This window comes from Diceros bicornis, chromosome 7, assembly GCF_020826845.1.
Source record: "Diceros bicornis minor isolate mBicDic1 chromosome 7, mDicBic1.mat.cur, whole genome shotgun sequence".
NCBI lineage: Eukaryota > Metazoa > Chordata > Mammalia > Perissodactyla > Rhinocerotidae > Diceros > Diceros bicornis.
The window spans coordinates 19,799,810-19,816,783 of NC_080746.1; the positions used below are offsets into that span (position 1 = coordinate 19,799,810).

Sequence of the window (16,974 nt, forward strand, 5' to 3'; positions counted from 1 at the left end):
TTATTTCATACAACACTTATGTGTGCCAGATTTATCCATGTTTGTTTAGCTGTGATTTATTCACTTTTATTTCTATGTAGTATTCCATGATATGAATCTGCCACAGGAATTGTATCTGTGGATAGATATTTGGATTGCTTTCAGTTTGGAGCCCTTACTAATAGCTGCAAAATATTCTTAAACATTTATCTTGGTACACTCTTAAACATTAATGTACACTCATACATTTAAGAGTATTAACCCAGGAGTAAAGCTGCTAGGTCATACAGTCTGTCTGTTTTCAGCTTTTACTTAAAAATGCCACACTGCTGTCTGGTGTGTGTGTGTGTTCCCATTCCTGCATGTCCTCCCCAGTGCTGGGTATTATTACACTTGGTAATTTTTGTCAATCTGGTGAGTATAATGGTTATCTCATTGTGGTTTTAGTTTTTTTATTTTTCTCTTTCATGAGGTTGAGCTGCTTTTTATGTCTGTTGGCCCTTTTTGGTGAAATATCTGCTTAAATAAGTGTTTTGGCCATTCTTCTATTGGGTTGTATGTCTTATTGATTCATAGGAGTTTTTGTTTCAGCAGTAAGGATATGAGTCTTTTGTTTCATGTGTTAACGAATATCTTCTCTTTCAATGAATGACATTTTAGTATAATTTTAATGTCTTTCAATGAATAGACATTTTAGTATAATTTTAATGTAACCCAATTTATCACTTTTTCCTTTATGATTAGTGCTTTTTGTTTCTTGTTTAAGAAATCATTCCATCCCCTGAGGCTATAAAGATATTCTCCTTTATTATTTTATGAAAACTTTGTAGTTTCACCTTCTGCATTGTCTGTGATCCACCTGGAATTGATTTTAGGACATAATGTGAGGAAAGTGTCCTATTTAATTTTTTTCCATGTGGACAACCAATTGTTCCTATGCCATTTATTGAAAAATGCATCTTTTTTCCCCTGACATACAATGCCTACCATTCTTTTCAATGCACTGTTTTTAAAGAAACTTGTAAACACTCAGTATTCCTCAAGCACTATATGCCTTTGGGAATTACATAAGCAGAGCAGAGGGTTGACAGTCAAGAATAAAATGAAAAACAGTAGACTATAATAACTAAGGAATTTGGATGTTGTATAAAAATAGTTATGGGATGTGCATTTACCCCAATGTAAACATGTATGCGATGCTGAAAGCACACTGTGGGTGTGGGCTTTGAGGGCATTCAGGCCAGCATTACAGGCTGGGCCTTGTTAGTGATTTTTTTTTAAACTTTAAATTTGGGCATGTTATTTAATGAACCTCACTTTCTCAGACAAACAAAAATAATGCTCCTCTCAATGAGGTAATAAATACAAGATACTATAACACAGCACTCGACAGAGTATCCTTTAAAATTTGTCTATTTACTTTATTCCATATAGTGCTGCACAAATGGAAAAACTGCTGCCCTGAGAGAGATGACTCAGGGACAGTCCTGTTCTAGGTCTTCCCCGGGCATCTGGCTCCCTCCAGGTTCTTGCCATTCAGCTGCATGGCCATGTTGTTCATTTCTAAGTACATTGAATGAATTTACTAATAGTTCAGAATTATTTGTTGGTTGTCGTCAAACTTGGTAAGAAATGCCTTATTTTATTCACAGCGTGACATTCTAGATGATGCAGAATGAATCTGGATTATGTTTGTAGTCCATTCCTACAACGTAGCATTTCTTTAAAACAAACTAACAAAAATTCTGAGGGGAAATTATACCATTTCTAATCTAAAGTAATTATGTCATCATAGTTTTCCCCCAGATAAAGTTGCTTAGCACTTGGATGACATGGTATGGATACTGCAGACTGCATTTTCCTTCTTTGAAATGCTTTTCTCCTCTCAGCTTCTTTGTTATAATGATATTTTTCTGATTTTCTTCAAGAAGGTCACCCTTTCTCTTTCCTTTTTGCTACATCCTCTTTCTGTTCCTGCACCTGTGGAAGAGGAAGTACTTATGGGTGTTTCCACAGCCTTAATTCCCATCCCTTTTTCTTTACTTATTCTTTCAAAATTTTATCCATTGATTGCTACAACTTAGTTCCTCAGAACATTTCCACTTGAATTTCTTCTCACCTTCTTAAACTCAAGGCATAACAAAACAGTATACTTTTTTCTTTCCAAACCAACTTCTGCCTTCCTTGAGACTTTCATCTACTCAAACATGCATGGTCGTACTCTCTACTTTTCCCTCCTTTTCATCTCAGGTATTCAGTCTCTCCTCAAGTACTGTCCACTCTTTCTTTAAAATATTTTTTGAGTTGTGTTTCTCATTTTCACTACTCCTACTTTATCACAGGCCTTCAACGTGCCCTCACACCTTGCTTTCAGGTTAATTTTACTACATCATCAGCCTGCTCTGAAAGTGCTGACAACTCCTCATTGCCTATAAGAATGGTTCTCAAACCTCTTCAGAAAGAATTACATTGTTTGTTTACATTCAGATGTCTAAATTCTTTCCTCAAGATCTAGTAGGTCTAAGGTAAGGTTTGTAGATCACTGCAAATACGCTGCTTAATGATGGGGATGCATTCTGAAAAATGTGTCGTTATGCCATTTTGTCGTTGTGCAAACAACGTAGAGTGTACTTACACAGACCTAGATGGTGTAGCCTAAATGCACACCTAGGCTACATGGTACTAATGTTATGGGATCATTGTCATGTATGTGGTCTGTTGTTGACCAAAGCGTCATTATGCGGCACATGACCGTACACTTGTGATTCTGATGTATGGATAGGGTTGAAAGTCACTGGTTGGAGAGGGGACAAGGGATGGGATGTGTGGTGCTTATGATTAGATGTAAGTAATTATCAAGATAGTAATTTTTCATTTGGGTAGTAGCTTCAAGTGTGCTCATTGCGTTACTGAAAATGACTACTTCTAGAAGAAAACATAGGGGTGAATCTTCGTGACCTTAGGTTAGGCAGTACTTTCTTAGCTATGACACCAAATATGTAAGTGACAAAAGAAAATCCGGATAAATTGGACTTTATCAAAATTAAAAACTTTTCTGCATCAAAGGACACTATCAAGAAAGTGAAAAGACAACCCACAGAATGGGAGAAAATATTTGCAAATCATATCAGTGGACTTGTATCTAGAGAATAGAAATAACTATTGCAATTCAATAATAAAAAGATAGCCCAATTTTAAAATGGGCAAAACATTTGAATAGACATTTGTCCAAAGAAGACGTACAAATGGCCAATAGGCATAAGAAATGATGTTCAACATCATTAGCCATCAGGAAAATGCAAATTAAAACCATAGTAAGATACCACATCACCCCATTAGCATGGTTGTAATTTAAAAAAAAAGACAGTAATAAGTGTTGGCAAGGATGTGGAGAAATTGGAACCCCTTGTACATTATTGGTGGGAATGTAAAGTGGTGCAGCCACTTTGGATAACAGTTTGGGCAGTTCCTCAAAAGGTTAAACATGGAGTTACCATATGATATGACCCAGCAGTTCCACTCCTAGATATACCCAAGACAAATGAAAACATACGTGCACAAAAAACCTTACATGAATATTCATAGCAGCCTTATTCATAGTACCAAAAAGTGGAAACAACCTAAATATCTATCAGCTGATGAATGGATAAATAAAATGTGGTATATCCATACCAAGGAATATTATTCAGCAATAAAAAGAGAATGAACTACTGATACATGCTACAACATGGATGAACCTTGAAAAGGTTATGCTAAGCGAAAGAAGCCAGTCACAAAAGACCATGTACTGTATGCTTCCTTTTATATGAAATGTCCAGAATAGACAAATCCATAGAGACAGAAGGTTGATTAGTGATTGCCCAGGGCTGGGGCGTTAGTGGGAGAGTTGAGGGGGGAAAGTAGGGAGTAACTGCTCATTGGCACAGGGTTGCTTTTTGGGGTGATGAAAATGTTCTAAAATTGATTGACGTAATGGTTATGCAACTCTATGAATATACTAAAAACTACTGAACAGTACACTTTTAATGGGTGAATTTTATAGAATGTGAAATATAGCTAAATAAGGCTGTAGCAAAAAAAATCTAAATAAAAGCAGGCCATGAGTGGAGCAATGGTGAGAGTGTGTCATGAACCAAAGATTATAATTAATTCATAATCAAATTCTTTGTATCTGAAGTCTAATAAAATTTAAAATTTTTTGGAAAAAAGAAGAAAAGGGAAAGAAAGAAAAGCAGTGGTCCACAGGATGAAGTCTAAGGTCCTTGTTCTGTCATTTAAAGCTCTATTTTGTCTGGCCTGATGCTACTATGTAATCTGATTTCTTTCCAAATACCTTTACAAACTTTACATCATACCCAGGGCAGTCTCTTTATTGTTGCTTGAGCTTAGCGTGCTAGTTCCAAGTGATCTGCCTTTGCTGTGCTCTTCTCCAAACACTACTTAGAATACCCGTTTCACATTTCCCCTCTGCTTCCTCAGATCTTAGGCGTTCAACTAAGTTCTACTTCCTTTTTGAGTTCTTCTATGGGAACATATTTTTTCTGCCTTTGGTTCTTTTATAGGAACCAACACATTGCTCTACCCATTGGAAGGCGTCTGTAAATACATGTTATATACATAAGTGAAGGAAATGGAGGAACTTATGTAGAGACTTATTTAGGAACTTATAAAGAGATATTAAGAATAAGAAGCTTTAGGCCGGCCTGGTGGCATAGTGGTTAAGTTTGCACGATCTGCTTCGGCGGCCCGGGTTTCATGGGTTCCGACCCCGGGCATGGACCGACACACCGCTTATCAAGCCATGCTGTGGTGGCGTCCCATACAAAGTAGAGGAAGATGGGCACGGATGTTAGCCCAGGGCCAGTCTTGCTCAGCAAAAAGAGGAAGATTGTCAACGGATGTTAGCTCAGGGTTAATCTTTCTCACACACACAGAAAGGAGAATAAAATCTTTAGTAAATAATGAAAGACACTATGAATAAGAACAGCTCCAAAGCCAAAATAAGATGAATAATCCCATTGAATGGAAATATGGTTTTCTAGGTTCAAGGTAACTGATCAAACTTAGGTTCTAAAAGCATTTCTTTCCCTGCTTCTTTGGCATTTCTGATCCAAGCCAGCAAGAATTCTTTCTCATTTATTTTACTCATTCCTTTAAATTTTGTTGTGAGAACTTTCTCTTCCAAGTTGGGTCATCTTGCAGGTTTTTCAGTTGTCTATATGTGTAGATAACTAAAAACCAACAAAAATTGTAGTAATTCTGTGCATGTCTATCTATTCCCCACCTACCCCATCCCACCTCCACTTCCTACCACACATCCCAGCGACATTGCCTTAGTACTTCCCTAAACTACCAAAAAAAACCCAAAACAGACTGGTTTGAGGTTTTTTTTTTTTTAAAAGATTTTATTTATTTATTTATTTTTCCCCCAAAGCCCCAGTAGATAGTTGTATGTCATAGCTGCACATCCTTCTAGTTGCTGTATGTGGGACGCGGCCTCAGTGTGGCCGGAGAAGTGGTGTGTCGTTGCGTGCCCAGGATCTGAACCCGGGCTGCCAGCAGCGGAGCGCGCGCATTTAACCGCTAAGCCAGGGGGCCAGCCCTGTTTTGAGTTTTAACTGCTTTTATTTTTCCTTTCAGTCTTCTTAAAATGTGTGGCAAATGCTCCCAAACACAAGCAGCTGAAAGAATAAACGGGAGGTATTCTTCCTGTCCAGGTTATTCAGTCTCTGAAGCGTTGATTAGAAGGAACTGAACTTTCAAAATGAGTTCCAGATTTGGTATATTTTAATAATTTGAGGTTTCTCCCATATCCATAACTTAAATTTTCAGAAAATAAGTTATGTTATAGCTGAATGGACAATGAACTAGCCAGAATTTTAACTTACAGGCTACACAGCAATATTGAAGATTGATGTAAAATACTTGTGAAGAGGCACTAGTAGGGAAGATAAGACAGCAGTGTGCTTTCAATGAAACTGTGAGTTTATAGTAATATGTATATTGAAGGGGAATGGTAGGTCAGATCCTGTTAGGTTTGGTGCATTAAAGAATGACTTGCGGGCCAGCCCCAGTGGCCTGGTGAAGTTCGGCATGCTCTGCTTTGGTGGCATGGGTTTGGTTCCTGGGCGTGGACCTACACCACTTGTCTGTCAGTGGCCATGCTGTGGTGGTGGCTTACAAACAAAGAGAGGAAGATTGGCAGCAGATCAGGAGATTCAGGAAAGCAGATCAGAAGATTCAGGGTGAATCTTCCTCAGCAAAAAAAAAAAGAATGAATTAGGATATCCCAGGATCACTCATTGGAGGAGACTGACTTTAATGAAAAAGAAAAAAAAAGTGTCATAGCAGGCAGGGAGAAGCAAATTTTGCTTAAGTGAGCAACACCTTAGAGTTAGGAGTTAGAAAATTCCTTGGAATGACTAAAGGAGACCCCTTGACAGGTTTACAAGTTTGGGGGTTTTGGCTTAGTATGTACTAGGAAATAGAGCAAGCAGGTGGGGGTTTTGTTGTTGAATCTTATTGCAGTCTTGCTGTTGGTCATTGGATCTAGCTGTTGAAGCCAGCTGTTTGGCTGTAACATGCTGCGGAGGCAGGTGCTTCTCCAGATGTGGCCCTCTCTAGTTGTCAGCCCCTAATCGTATCATTCATTTTTGCACACTCATTTCTCATATAAACACCGAATAGCAATCTCAGCCTGTAGTCATCGCTGAAGATAGTTCCCTTTGATACTATTTCCTTTGTAAAGATTTCCTGTTTTGGTAGATATAATAAACAAGCTTGTGCCTTCCCCTCCCTGGCTGACTAAAAGGGTAGAAAGGTTACTAATTGTAGATAGAGCATTCGTGGTTCAAAATGAGAAATTTCATATATATTTTAAGCTGCTTATTAGGAAAATTTTATATCAACTGGTTTCACTTCATTGCTTGGCCTATTGCATTATCCATTCAAAACACAAACAAAATGCTCCGTGATTCTCTCTTCTGGACTTTGCTATCCGATCACAGTAGTGTGAGTCCATCAGTTATTACAGAATCCATTAGCATTCCTCCTCCACGCTATGGAGAGGAAGGCCAGTCATGGAAAAGGACCTGATAAAAACCAATAAAAAAAAATTAAGGGTTCTCTTTCTACATAATTCCTGAAGACAACTGCTTTACTGAATCTCATTTGTTGGGATTTTTAGCAACCTGTCCCCCTTCTCCTAAGAAAAATCTTCACAGGGTTCAGTGCATGGAGACTTTAACTTGTAAATTAAAATTATTGGCTTTCAAAAGTTGTAGGTTAGTTGGTAGAGCTTTAAATGCAGTTTCACTCAGTCATTATTTATTAAGTACTTACTGAGTTTAAACACTATGTTAGGTAATGTGAGAGAGTCGGAGATGAATAAGGTATTTTTAAGGAATGAGAGAGAGAGTAGATCTCTACTAGAGAGATAGGGTGCTTTTAAGGAGCTAGAATAGGATATATATAACCAAAATAAAGGAGAAATACTAAGCAGTAGGGGAGTACAGAGAAGAGAGAGAACATTTCTGATAGGAGATCCAGGAAGACTTGACAGAAGAGGCATTTATTTTCCATTGATGAATGAGAGTATTCGATTTCTCATAGAAGTAGCTATAATGATTCTAATGATGGGCCCTGACCTCTAAGCCCCTTGTGATCATTAAGTTAATTTTAGAACCTTAGGAGGGATGGCTAAGAGAGGCTCTAGTAGCTGGCCAGCTGCCACTGTCAGTATGAGAAGGCTCCAGTAGCCAGGAGGTGACGAGAGGATTGGCCCAGTGATTTTACTGCAGTTTAATTTAGTGACCCTTTCTTGAGTCCCTGCTATGTATGAAAACACTGTGTGGAGACTAGGATAAATAAAATGATACCCCTCCCATTTACTAACTAGTGGAGGGTATACACGCATAATACAACTAAGTGTAACAGAAGACAGAGTTGTAATTGGGCTGTAGAGGTATAAACAAAGGCTGTGGAAGCACAGAGGAGGAAGCCATTGGCATGGTATTTTGTGGTGGAAATCAGTTAAGGCTTCATACAGGAAGTAATATTTGACTGGGCCTTGAAAATGAGTGATATTTCAAATGTGGAAAGGAAGGGAAAAGGCTTGGCACAGAGAGGAAATAGCGTAAGAAAGGCACATAAACACAGGATTTGAATAGTCTAGTAATGCTAGAGTGGCTGGGGATAAGTTGGAAAGGTAGGGTGGAGCTGGGTAGTGAGTGAAGGACCTGAAATGACAATGCTAAGAGATTTAGACTATTTTGTAAGCAGGAGGGCGCCACCAAATGTTTTTGAGCGAGGGGGTAACACAATATGATTTGTGTACCATTCACTGTGCTGTGAATGGGTGACTTAGAGGAAAATGAAATAGGTATAGGTAGTAAGCAGTAGCATCAGTGTAGGTCAGAGATGATGAGTATGAACTGAGATACTAGGAATGGAAATAGAAAGGAGGAGATAGATTCAAGACACGCTTGTGGGGTAGAAGCAATAGAAGTTTTATTACCAGTTTGAAATGGGAAATGAGAAGGAAAGAAGAAAGGTTACTCCAGTGCTCCCAGTTAGCTGGGATGGTAATGCCATTCATTAATGAACATGGGAACATCACTAGAAGAGCAGATTTGATTTTGGAAAAGGGTGAGTTGGAGGTGTTTCTTTCCAGGCAACTATTGGGAGTTCATGTCAGGAACTTAAGTTCTGGTACCAGGGCCAGAGATATAAAATTTGGAGAATTATCACCAAACAAATTATGGTGATAGCTGTGGGACCAGAGGAGTTAGCCCTGAGAAAATATAAAGCAAGGGGAGACAGTCAAAATCAGCACATGCCCTAATAGAAAACACCTTCTGTAGAAGGTAGAAAGAAGAAAAGCAAGTAGCAAAAGGAAATGGTTGGCAACAAGAGTAAAACTAGGAAAGGGAAGAAAGAGTTTGAGAGAGTAGGGAGGTGCTCAGCATTTCAGATGCAGTGACCGCAGGGGACGTGGTAGGCCTGGGGCAGGACGGGGTTCTAGCCTGTCATACATATGAATTGTTCATATAAATATTTATGTACATGAAAGTATTTATAAGTCAGCCACTCTCTATCCTTTGGCCTGCCATCCTTGCTCATTTTCTTCATATTCCTCCCAAACCTCACCCCTCATATCTCCCATCTACTCTTTCTTAAAACAGTGAGAGGAGGAGAAAAGAAGGGGGAAGTTGAAGCACAACGAGGGTTGAAGTTAAAATGTAAACATTCTTGGGTCACTTTATAAATAAGTTGCTTATTCTTTATTTTGGATAAGCCACATTAATGATAATAATGTCACTTTAATTTTTTAAGTCAGTATGTCTCTAGTGGTCATAAATATGTTTGTCATAAGTAAAAATAATTTGAAAATTCTTGGTTCAGTTGAGTAGGCTTGCGTGTATTTACTGATTCTGATGTGTTCTTAACATCAGTCAGTATCCAATTTCATTTTTGTTCTTAAATGAACAAATACCACTTGCCTCACTCAGTCTAGGCTTATGAAGGGAACAGTGCTGGTTTTGCTGACATAAACCAATCGTGTTTTCTTTCAGTTAATCAGATATTTTTTGCATTCCACCTCAATCATATCTCTATTTCACTATTATTTTACGTTTAAGTGGCTGGTTATATAATTTCTAAATGTTCTCTTTTCACATTTGCTATTCAAACTTAATGATCCAGAACCTTTATACTAGTGACCAGAAACTAGTATTTGCTGGGTGAAGATAACATGAGTTATGTCCGTTTGCCTTTCTAGATTTTGGCTTCAGTAACCTCTTCACTCCTGGGCAGCTGCTGAAGACCTGGTGTGGCAGTCCTCCCTATGCTGCACCAGAGCTCTTTGAAGGAAAAGAATATGATGGGCCCAAAGTGGACATCTGGGTGCGTAACTCCCTTCTCTTCTACCCCATAGCATTAGTTACCCTTGATTGATGACAACTGTCCTCATCCTGGATGACACATAACACTGCATGTGAATTGAGGTCTTAATTACCTGTTCTTTGAATTCCTGATTCTTTGTGCAAAGTCTTTCCTCCAGCACTTGTCTTATGAACTGAGCCACAGATTTCCAACTCTCCCTTTTCATCTGCAAAAAACCCCAAGGGCAAGCTTGGATGGGTGCCCTTGCCATGAACAGAGATTCTTTCTGTTGTTGCCACTTGCCATCTCCCTAGAGGATGAGTACTGAGAGAACTTCTAGATATGTTACCCAAAATTAATGTCTGGAAGCAAAGAAGAATGTTAACTATTCTAAAGATGGTTGGCCTTGACAATGCCCCATATTATTTCTCATTAAAAAAGAATAAGAAATTTGTTCCATTATCTTGTGCATGACTCACCATCATCTTCATACACATACTATAATGGCCTCTTTTGTTTCCTCTGATGTGGTTAATTGTCCGTACTCTCTGTTTGGGATGCAGAGCCTTGGAGTCGTCCTCTATGTGCTTGTGTGCGGCGCCCTGCCATTTGATGGAAGCACACTGCAGAATCTGCGGGCCCGGGTGTTGAGTGGAAAGTTCCGCATCCCATTTTTTATGTCCACAGGTAAGGGAGTTGCTAGCACACAGCTGTGATTGGGTTCATGGAAAGTTAGACATGCTAAGTTATCCCAGTAATTGAGTGATGGAGTATAAATGGCCCATTTAACAACCTTTCTTAGCTCCAGTTTGCTGAATTGGCACCTCTGGAGGCAAGGTTCTATAGGAACAGAGTGCAGGCTCTGGCTTCAGATAGCCCTGCCTGAGTTTGCTTGAGTTTGGCTCTGGGCTCTGCACATAGCTACTAGTGTTGTGTGGCAGATTACTAAATCTGTCTGAGCTTTAGTTTCCTCCTCTATAAATGGCTGACAGTTTTGTGAAGGCTATTACTATGAGACTAAATTAAATAATGTATGTAAAGAATCAGGCCCGTCACCTAGTAGCAAGGCAATAAATATTCCTGTTTCACCCCTGTCCTTCACCTCCTCTCCCACTCTTTTTCAGGAAAATATTTCCATGTACTGGGGCCCCACTGAGATGTGGCAATAAATGCCAAGGATAAAGCAAGCTTTGCGTCTTAGTCTTGCTGCTACTACATTTCCTACTTCTATGACATCCCCCCAACTAAAATAAAAAAGTACTTTTTACGTGAATAGGCTGTAGGATAAGTAGCTCTTGGAAAAATTTAGCGCTGACAACAGACACCAGATACCCAGAATCTGCAGTGTTTTAATCATCATTTATGTGCACATGAGAAAAGAACATTTTAGACAGTGCAGTAAGCAGTCTATTTAGTTTTGCCTAATCATATTTTCATTTTAAGGAAGAACATTCAGAGTAAATGTCCACTGGGGGGGCCACAAAGTGTGCTACATTTTAGAATAAATAGGTGAAACTTGTACTAGATTTAACTTTTAGTCTCCTTAGAATTAATGACTTAAATGTAGGTCAGATAATAAGAAAAATAAAAATAGAGAAAAATAAAATAGAGAAGGAAGTTTGAGGACGGTGAGTAGGAAGTTATTAAGTGTGGTCAGGGAACCCCTTCACTACGAAAGTGACATTTCGGCAAAGACTTAAAGAAGGTGAGGGAGTGAGCTGTGCAGTCTGAGGAAGAGCTTTCCAGGCAAAGGAACAACAGGTGCAAAGGCCCCACGGAGGGAGCATGCTTGAGTGTGAGGATGGAGGCCTGTGTGCTTGAAAGGAATGAGTGACAGGACAAGAGAGATGAGGTCAGAGAGACAAGAGCTTACTTTTAGGGTCTAGTTAGTCAGTGTAAAGACCTTAGTTTTAGTTTTTACTCTGAGTGAAATGCAAAGGATCAGAGGGTTTTGACAAAGGGGTGACATAATCTGACTTGTTTTTTTCTAAATTTTTTAATGAAAAATTTCAAAGAAAGTCAAAAGAATTTTACACTGACTTTTGTTTTAAAAAAGTCACTTTGGCTACTCTGTTGGTTGAAAGGTTCAAGGGCTGAAGGAGGGAGACCAGTTAGTAGGAGACTTTTGCAATAATCCAAATGAGAGATATTGGTGGCTAGTTCCCAGACTGGGGTGTAGAGGTGGAGATGGGAAGAAGTGGTCAGATGCAAGAGATACCACATACTGTGTGGCAGGCACTGTTCAAAGCATTTTACAAACGTTTATTATAACAACCCTATGAGAGACATAAGACTGTCACCTCATTTTACAAGTGATAAAACTGAAGCCAGGAGACGTTTAGCAATTTTCTCAAGATAACACAGCTACTAAGTGGCTAAACTAGAATTTGAACCTAGGCAGTCTGGCTCCAACAACATTTATGTTGCATTTGATGTGAGACAAAGAGAGTAATTAAAGGTAACTCCAGGGTTTTTGGCTTGAGCAACTGGAAGGATGGATTTACTGCTAATTGAGATGGGGATGGCTAGGGAAGAATACTTATATTTTGGAGAGATGTTTTGATCTGTTAGTCTGAGATGCCTCTTCGACATCTAAGTTGCGATATTGTGTAGTTGAACATAGGAGACTGTAACTTAGTTTAGAGTTGTGGGCGGAGGATGTACATTTGGGAATTGTCATTGTACAGATAATATTTAAAGCTATGAGATGAGATCACTTTTTAGGCAGTGATTATAGAGAAGAGAAGAGGTCCAAGGATTAACCTCTGGAGCACACTAATATTCAGAGATCAGGAAAATGAAGAGGAATCAGCATAGGAATGGCTAGTGAGGTAAGCCAGAGAGTCTGCTGTCCTAGAAACAAGTGAAGAAAATGTTTCAAGGAGGAGGGAGTGAGCAACTGTGTGGAGTGCTGCTGATAGGTCAGATCAGGTAACTAAGAACTGAATATTGGATTTAGAACTGTGGAGGTCATTGATGATCTTGAAGTACAGTTTTGGTGGAGAGAGAGGAGCAAAAACCTAATTCATGTGGATACGACAGAAAAGGAATGGAAGGGAAATGGAGAAAGGAAATAGACACAACTTTTTCAAGTTTTACTATAAAAGAAAGCAGAGAAGGGATCCAGTGGATTGCTCTGGCTGGAGTAACCAGTGAGCTTGTCGTAATCAACTGGATGTCCTCAGTCTTTATCTTAATAACCAGCAATATTTAGCACTTGACCACTCCTTGCTTTCTTTTTTTAAAACAGACTTTATTTTTTAGAGCAGTTTTAGGTTCACAGCAGAATTGAGTGGAAAATATAGAGAGTTCCCATAGAGCCCCTATCCCCACACACATAGCCACTATCAATATCCTGCACCAAAGTAGAACACCTATTACAATCGATCAACCTACATTGAGACATCATTATCACACAAAGTCCCTAGTTTACATTAGGGCTCACTCTTGGTGGTGTACATTCTATGGGTTTGGACAAATATATACTGACATGTATCCACCATTATAGTGTCGTCATACAGAACAGTTTCACTGCCCTAAAAATCCTCTGTACTTATGCATCCCCCTCTCCCCCCTAACCTCTGGCAACCACTGGTCATTTTACTGTCTCCATAGTTGTGCCTTTTCCAGAATGTCATATAGTTGGAATCCTACTGTATGTAGCCTTTTCAGATTGGCTTCTTTCACTTGGTAATATGCGTATAGGGTTCCTCTGTGTCTTTTCATGGCTTGATAACTCATTTCTTTTTAATGCTGAATAATATTCCATTGTCTGGATGTACCATAGTTTATTTTATCCATTATCCATAACCCGTTGATGGACATCTTGATTGCCTCCACATTTTGACAATTATGAATAAAGATGCCATAAACATTTATGTGCAAGTTTTTGTGCGGACATAGGTTTTCAACTCGTTTGAGTAAATACTAAGGCGTATGATTGCTGGATTGTATGGTAAGAGTATGTTTCATTTTGTAAGAAACCACCAAACTGTCTTTCACAGTGGCTGTACCATTTTGCATTCCCACCAGCAGTGAATGAGAGTTCCTGTTGCTTCACGTCCTCACCAGCATTTGGTGTTGTCAGTGCTTTGGATTTTTGTCATTCTAATATGTGTGTAGTGGTATCTCATTGTTTTAATTTGCAATTCCCTAATGACATATGGTGATGAGCATCTTTTCATATGCGTATTTACCATTTGTATATCTGATTTGGTGATGTGTTCTCTCCAAGTGTTTTGCCCATTTTTTAACTGGGTTGTTTGTTTTCTTATCATTGAGTCACTTCTTACCTTTTGAAATACTTTTTTCTCTTTGTGTCTCAGATACCACATTTCTCCAGTTTTCCTCCTGTGTCTCTAGGTGCACCTTCTCACTCTTTGCTAGATTTTTCTCTCTCTGTTCATCCTTTAAATCTTTTCTTCTTTACACCGTGTTTCTGAACCATCTTATTTACTGCTGTGGGTTCGGTGATTGCTCTGCTGTTCAGTCCTCACTTAACTCTCAATTAACTCTCTGGCCCAGACCTCTCCTCAAGGATGAAGAGTCATATATCCAATCAGTTTCTACGATCAGTTTCACTTTCAAGTCTTAAATTTACATCAATGGAAACATTTTCAAAACTGAATTTAACTCCTCCCTCCCTAGATTTGCTCTATTCTGTGTTCCCTATCTTAGTGAATGGCATCAGCTTCTGACTAAGGCAGAAACTAGCCTTGATTCCTCCTTCTCTCATACCATCGGCACAGCCAGTCAATTATCAAATCCTGTAGACGCAAGGCTCCATTCCTATAGCCACTTCGGTAGTGGCTCTTGCGTAGATTAAGTAATAACCAACTCAGTGGATTCCTGGCTCCAGTCTAATGCCTCTCTAATCCCTTCTCCACACTGCTGCCTGAGTAATCTTTCCAAAACACAAATATAAAACAAAATACACGCATAAACGCGCACGCACACGTAGATCTGATATCATTTTTCAGCTTAAAACTTTTCAGTGGTTTATCATTGCCTGTAGACTAAAGTTCACTCTTTTTTTTTTTTTTTTGTGAGGAAGACCAGCCCTGAGCTAACATCTATTGCCAGTCCTCCTCCTTTTTCTCCCCAAAGCCCCAGTAGATACGTGTATGTCATAGTTGCACATCCTTCTAGTTGCTGTATGTGGGATGCAGCCTCAGCATGGCCGGAGAAGTGGTGCGTCGGTGCGCGCCCGGGATCCGAACCCGGGCTGCCAGTAGCAGAGCGCGCACACTTAACCGCTAAGCCACGGGGCTGACCCCTAAAGTTCACTCTTAATGTGGCTAGCACATTGACTTTCAGACATTTTTGACCATGACCATAGTAGAAAATACATTTTATCGTGTGACCTCAAACACATATATATACAACTGAACAATGTTTTTTGTTTTTTTTTTGGTTTTTTTTTGTGAGGGGATCAGCCCTGTGCTAACATCCGCCAATCCTCCTCCTCTTTTTTTTTTTGCCGAGGAAGACGGCCCTGGGCTAACATCCATGCCCATCCTCCTCCACTTTATATGGGACGCCGCCACAGCGTGGCCTGCCAAAGCAGTGCATCAGTGCGCGCCCGGGATCCGAACCAGCAAACCCCGGGCCGCCGCAGCGGAGCGCGCGCACCCAACCGCTTGCGCCACCGGGCCGGCCCCTTGAACAATGTTTTAATAAGAAAGCAAAACTTGCCTTTACTATGTGCATTACGCTCCAATATATTTTATTCTATTACATTAAAAAATATTGATTATAGTTTACTAAATTGATCTCATGACTGCTGTTTGGAAAACAATGGCAGAGAAATACCTTTATGACCTGGCTCCTGCCTATCTCTTCAGCCCCAATTCCCATTCTACAACTAGTCACCCTGATTTTCTTCTAGTTCCCTGAACAGGAGATATTCTCTGGAGTAATTCCCTCTGCCTAGAATACTTCTTCCTCCTCCACCCTGGCCCCCCCCACGCCCTCCCTCCGCCACTACCCACTCCTATATTCTACAATAAGAAATTAGATGTGATAGAAAGAAGAATCTAGATAATTTCTAACATTTTTCAGGTTTCTGGGTTTTCTTTTATCATGGGACTTACCAGACTTTTTACTGTAATTCTGTCATTGTATATCTTCCACACCAGACTGTGAGCTTAGAGGAAGTAAAGGCAAAACATGTGTTTTTTACAGTTGTCTATAGCCTAGCAGAGTATCTGGCCTGTAGTAGGACTTAGTAAATAGTAAGTACATAGTAAATAGAATCCTGCTTAAAACCCTCCAGTGGCTTTCACTTACATTTAGAATAAAATTCAAAAGGTCATTATTATTATGGCCTGCAAGGCGCAACTGTGACTGGCTCCCCTCTTTAATCTCATTTCCTACCACGCTTCACCTTAGGTTCTGAACTCCAGTCACGGAGGCATCCTTGCTGTTTCTCAAACTTGAGGAGCACATGCAGGTCCTTGTTGCGTCAAATATTCGCATGGCTTGCTTCCTCACCTCACTTGGGGTTTCTGCTTAAATGTCCCCTCAGAGAGGCCTTTCCTGAATCCTCCCATCATTCTCTTTCCATAACTCTGCTTCATTTTTTTTCATAGCACTTACCACTATCTTACTTGATTTGTTTATTGTGTCCCCACCCCCACATCCCCACTGCCTCTTGACTGTAATAAGATTTTGTTTTCGTTCACACTGTATTCCCAGAGCTTAGGACAATGTGTGGGTCCTAGTAGGCACTCAGTAAATATTTTCTAAATGAATGAATGCATGCATGCATAGATTTGTTAAAATGCTAACTACCAAAACCCCTCCAGAGTACACACTGTATTTAAATAATAATATCAGTAACAGTAATTTACATTTCTTCAAGGCTTTCAGTTTACAAAATATTGCTTATACTTGATCTAACTTGAGCTACATAACTGTACTCTGGAATTGGTATTGACACGTTATTTTATCATTTTGCCAATGAAGTTTAAGAAGCTGAAGTTTAAAGAAATTAGTTGACTTGCCTAAAGCCACACAGGTAACAAATGACTAAGTCAGTACTCAAATTCAGTGTTTGTTCTACTAGACCACACTGTTGCAAAGAAAGGGCAAGATAAACAAACCACTTCCTCT

General features: G+C 39.5%; 1 protein-coding gene across 8 annotated transcripts in view; it reads left to right on the top strand.

Annotated features, from left to right (window-relative positions):
• The window catches only part of SIK3 (SIK family kinase 3), a 229,515-nt gene that overhangs the window by 170,728 nt on the left and 41,813 nt on the right, over window positions 1-16,974 (top strand). For all 8 annotated transcript variants that reach the window (XM_058545157.1, XM_058545150.1, XM_058545155.1 and 5 more), the window contains exons 5-6: window positions 9,758-9,882; window positions 10,425-10,548. In XM_058545157.1, the coding sequence (XP_058401140.1) occupies window positions 9,758-9,882; window positions 10,425-10,548 (249 nt within the window). The remainder of the gene's footprint in view (window positions 1-9,757; window positions 9,883-10,424; window positions 10,549-16,974) is intronic.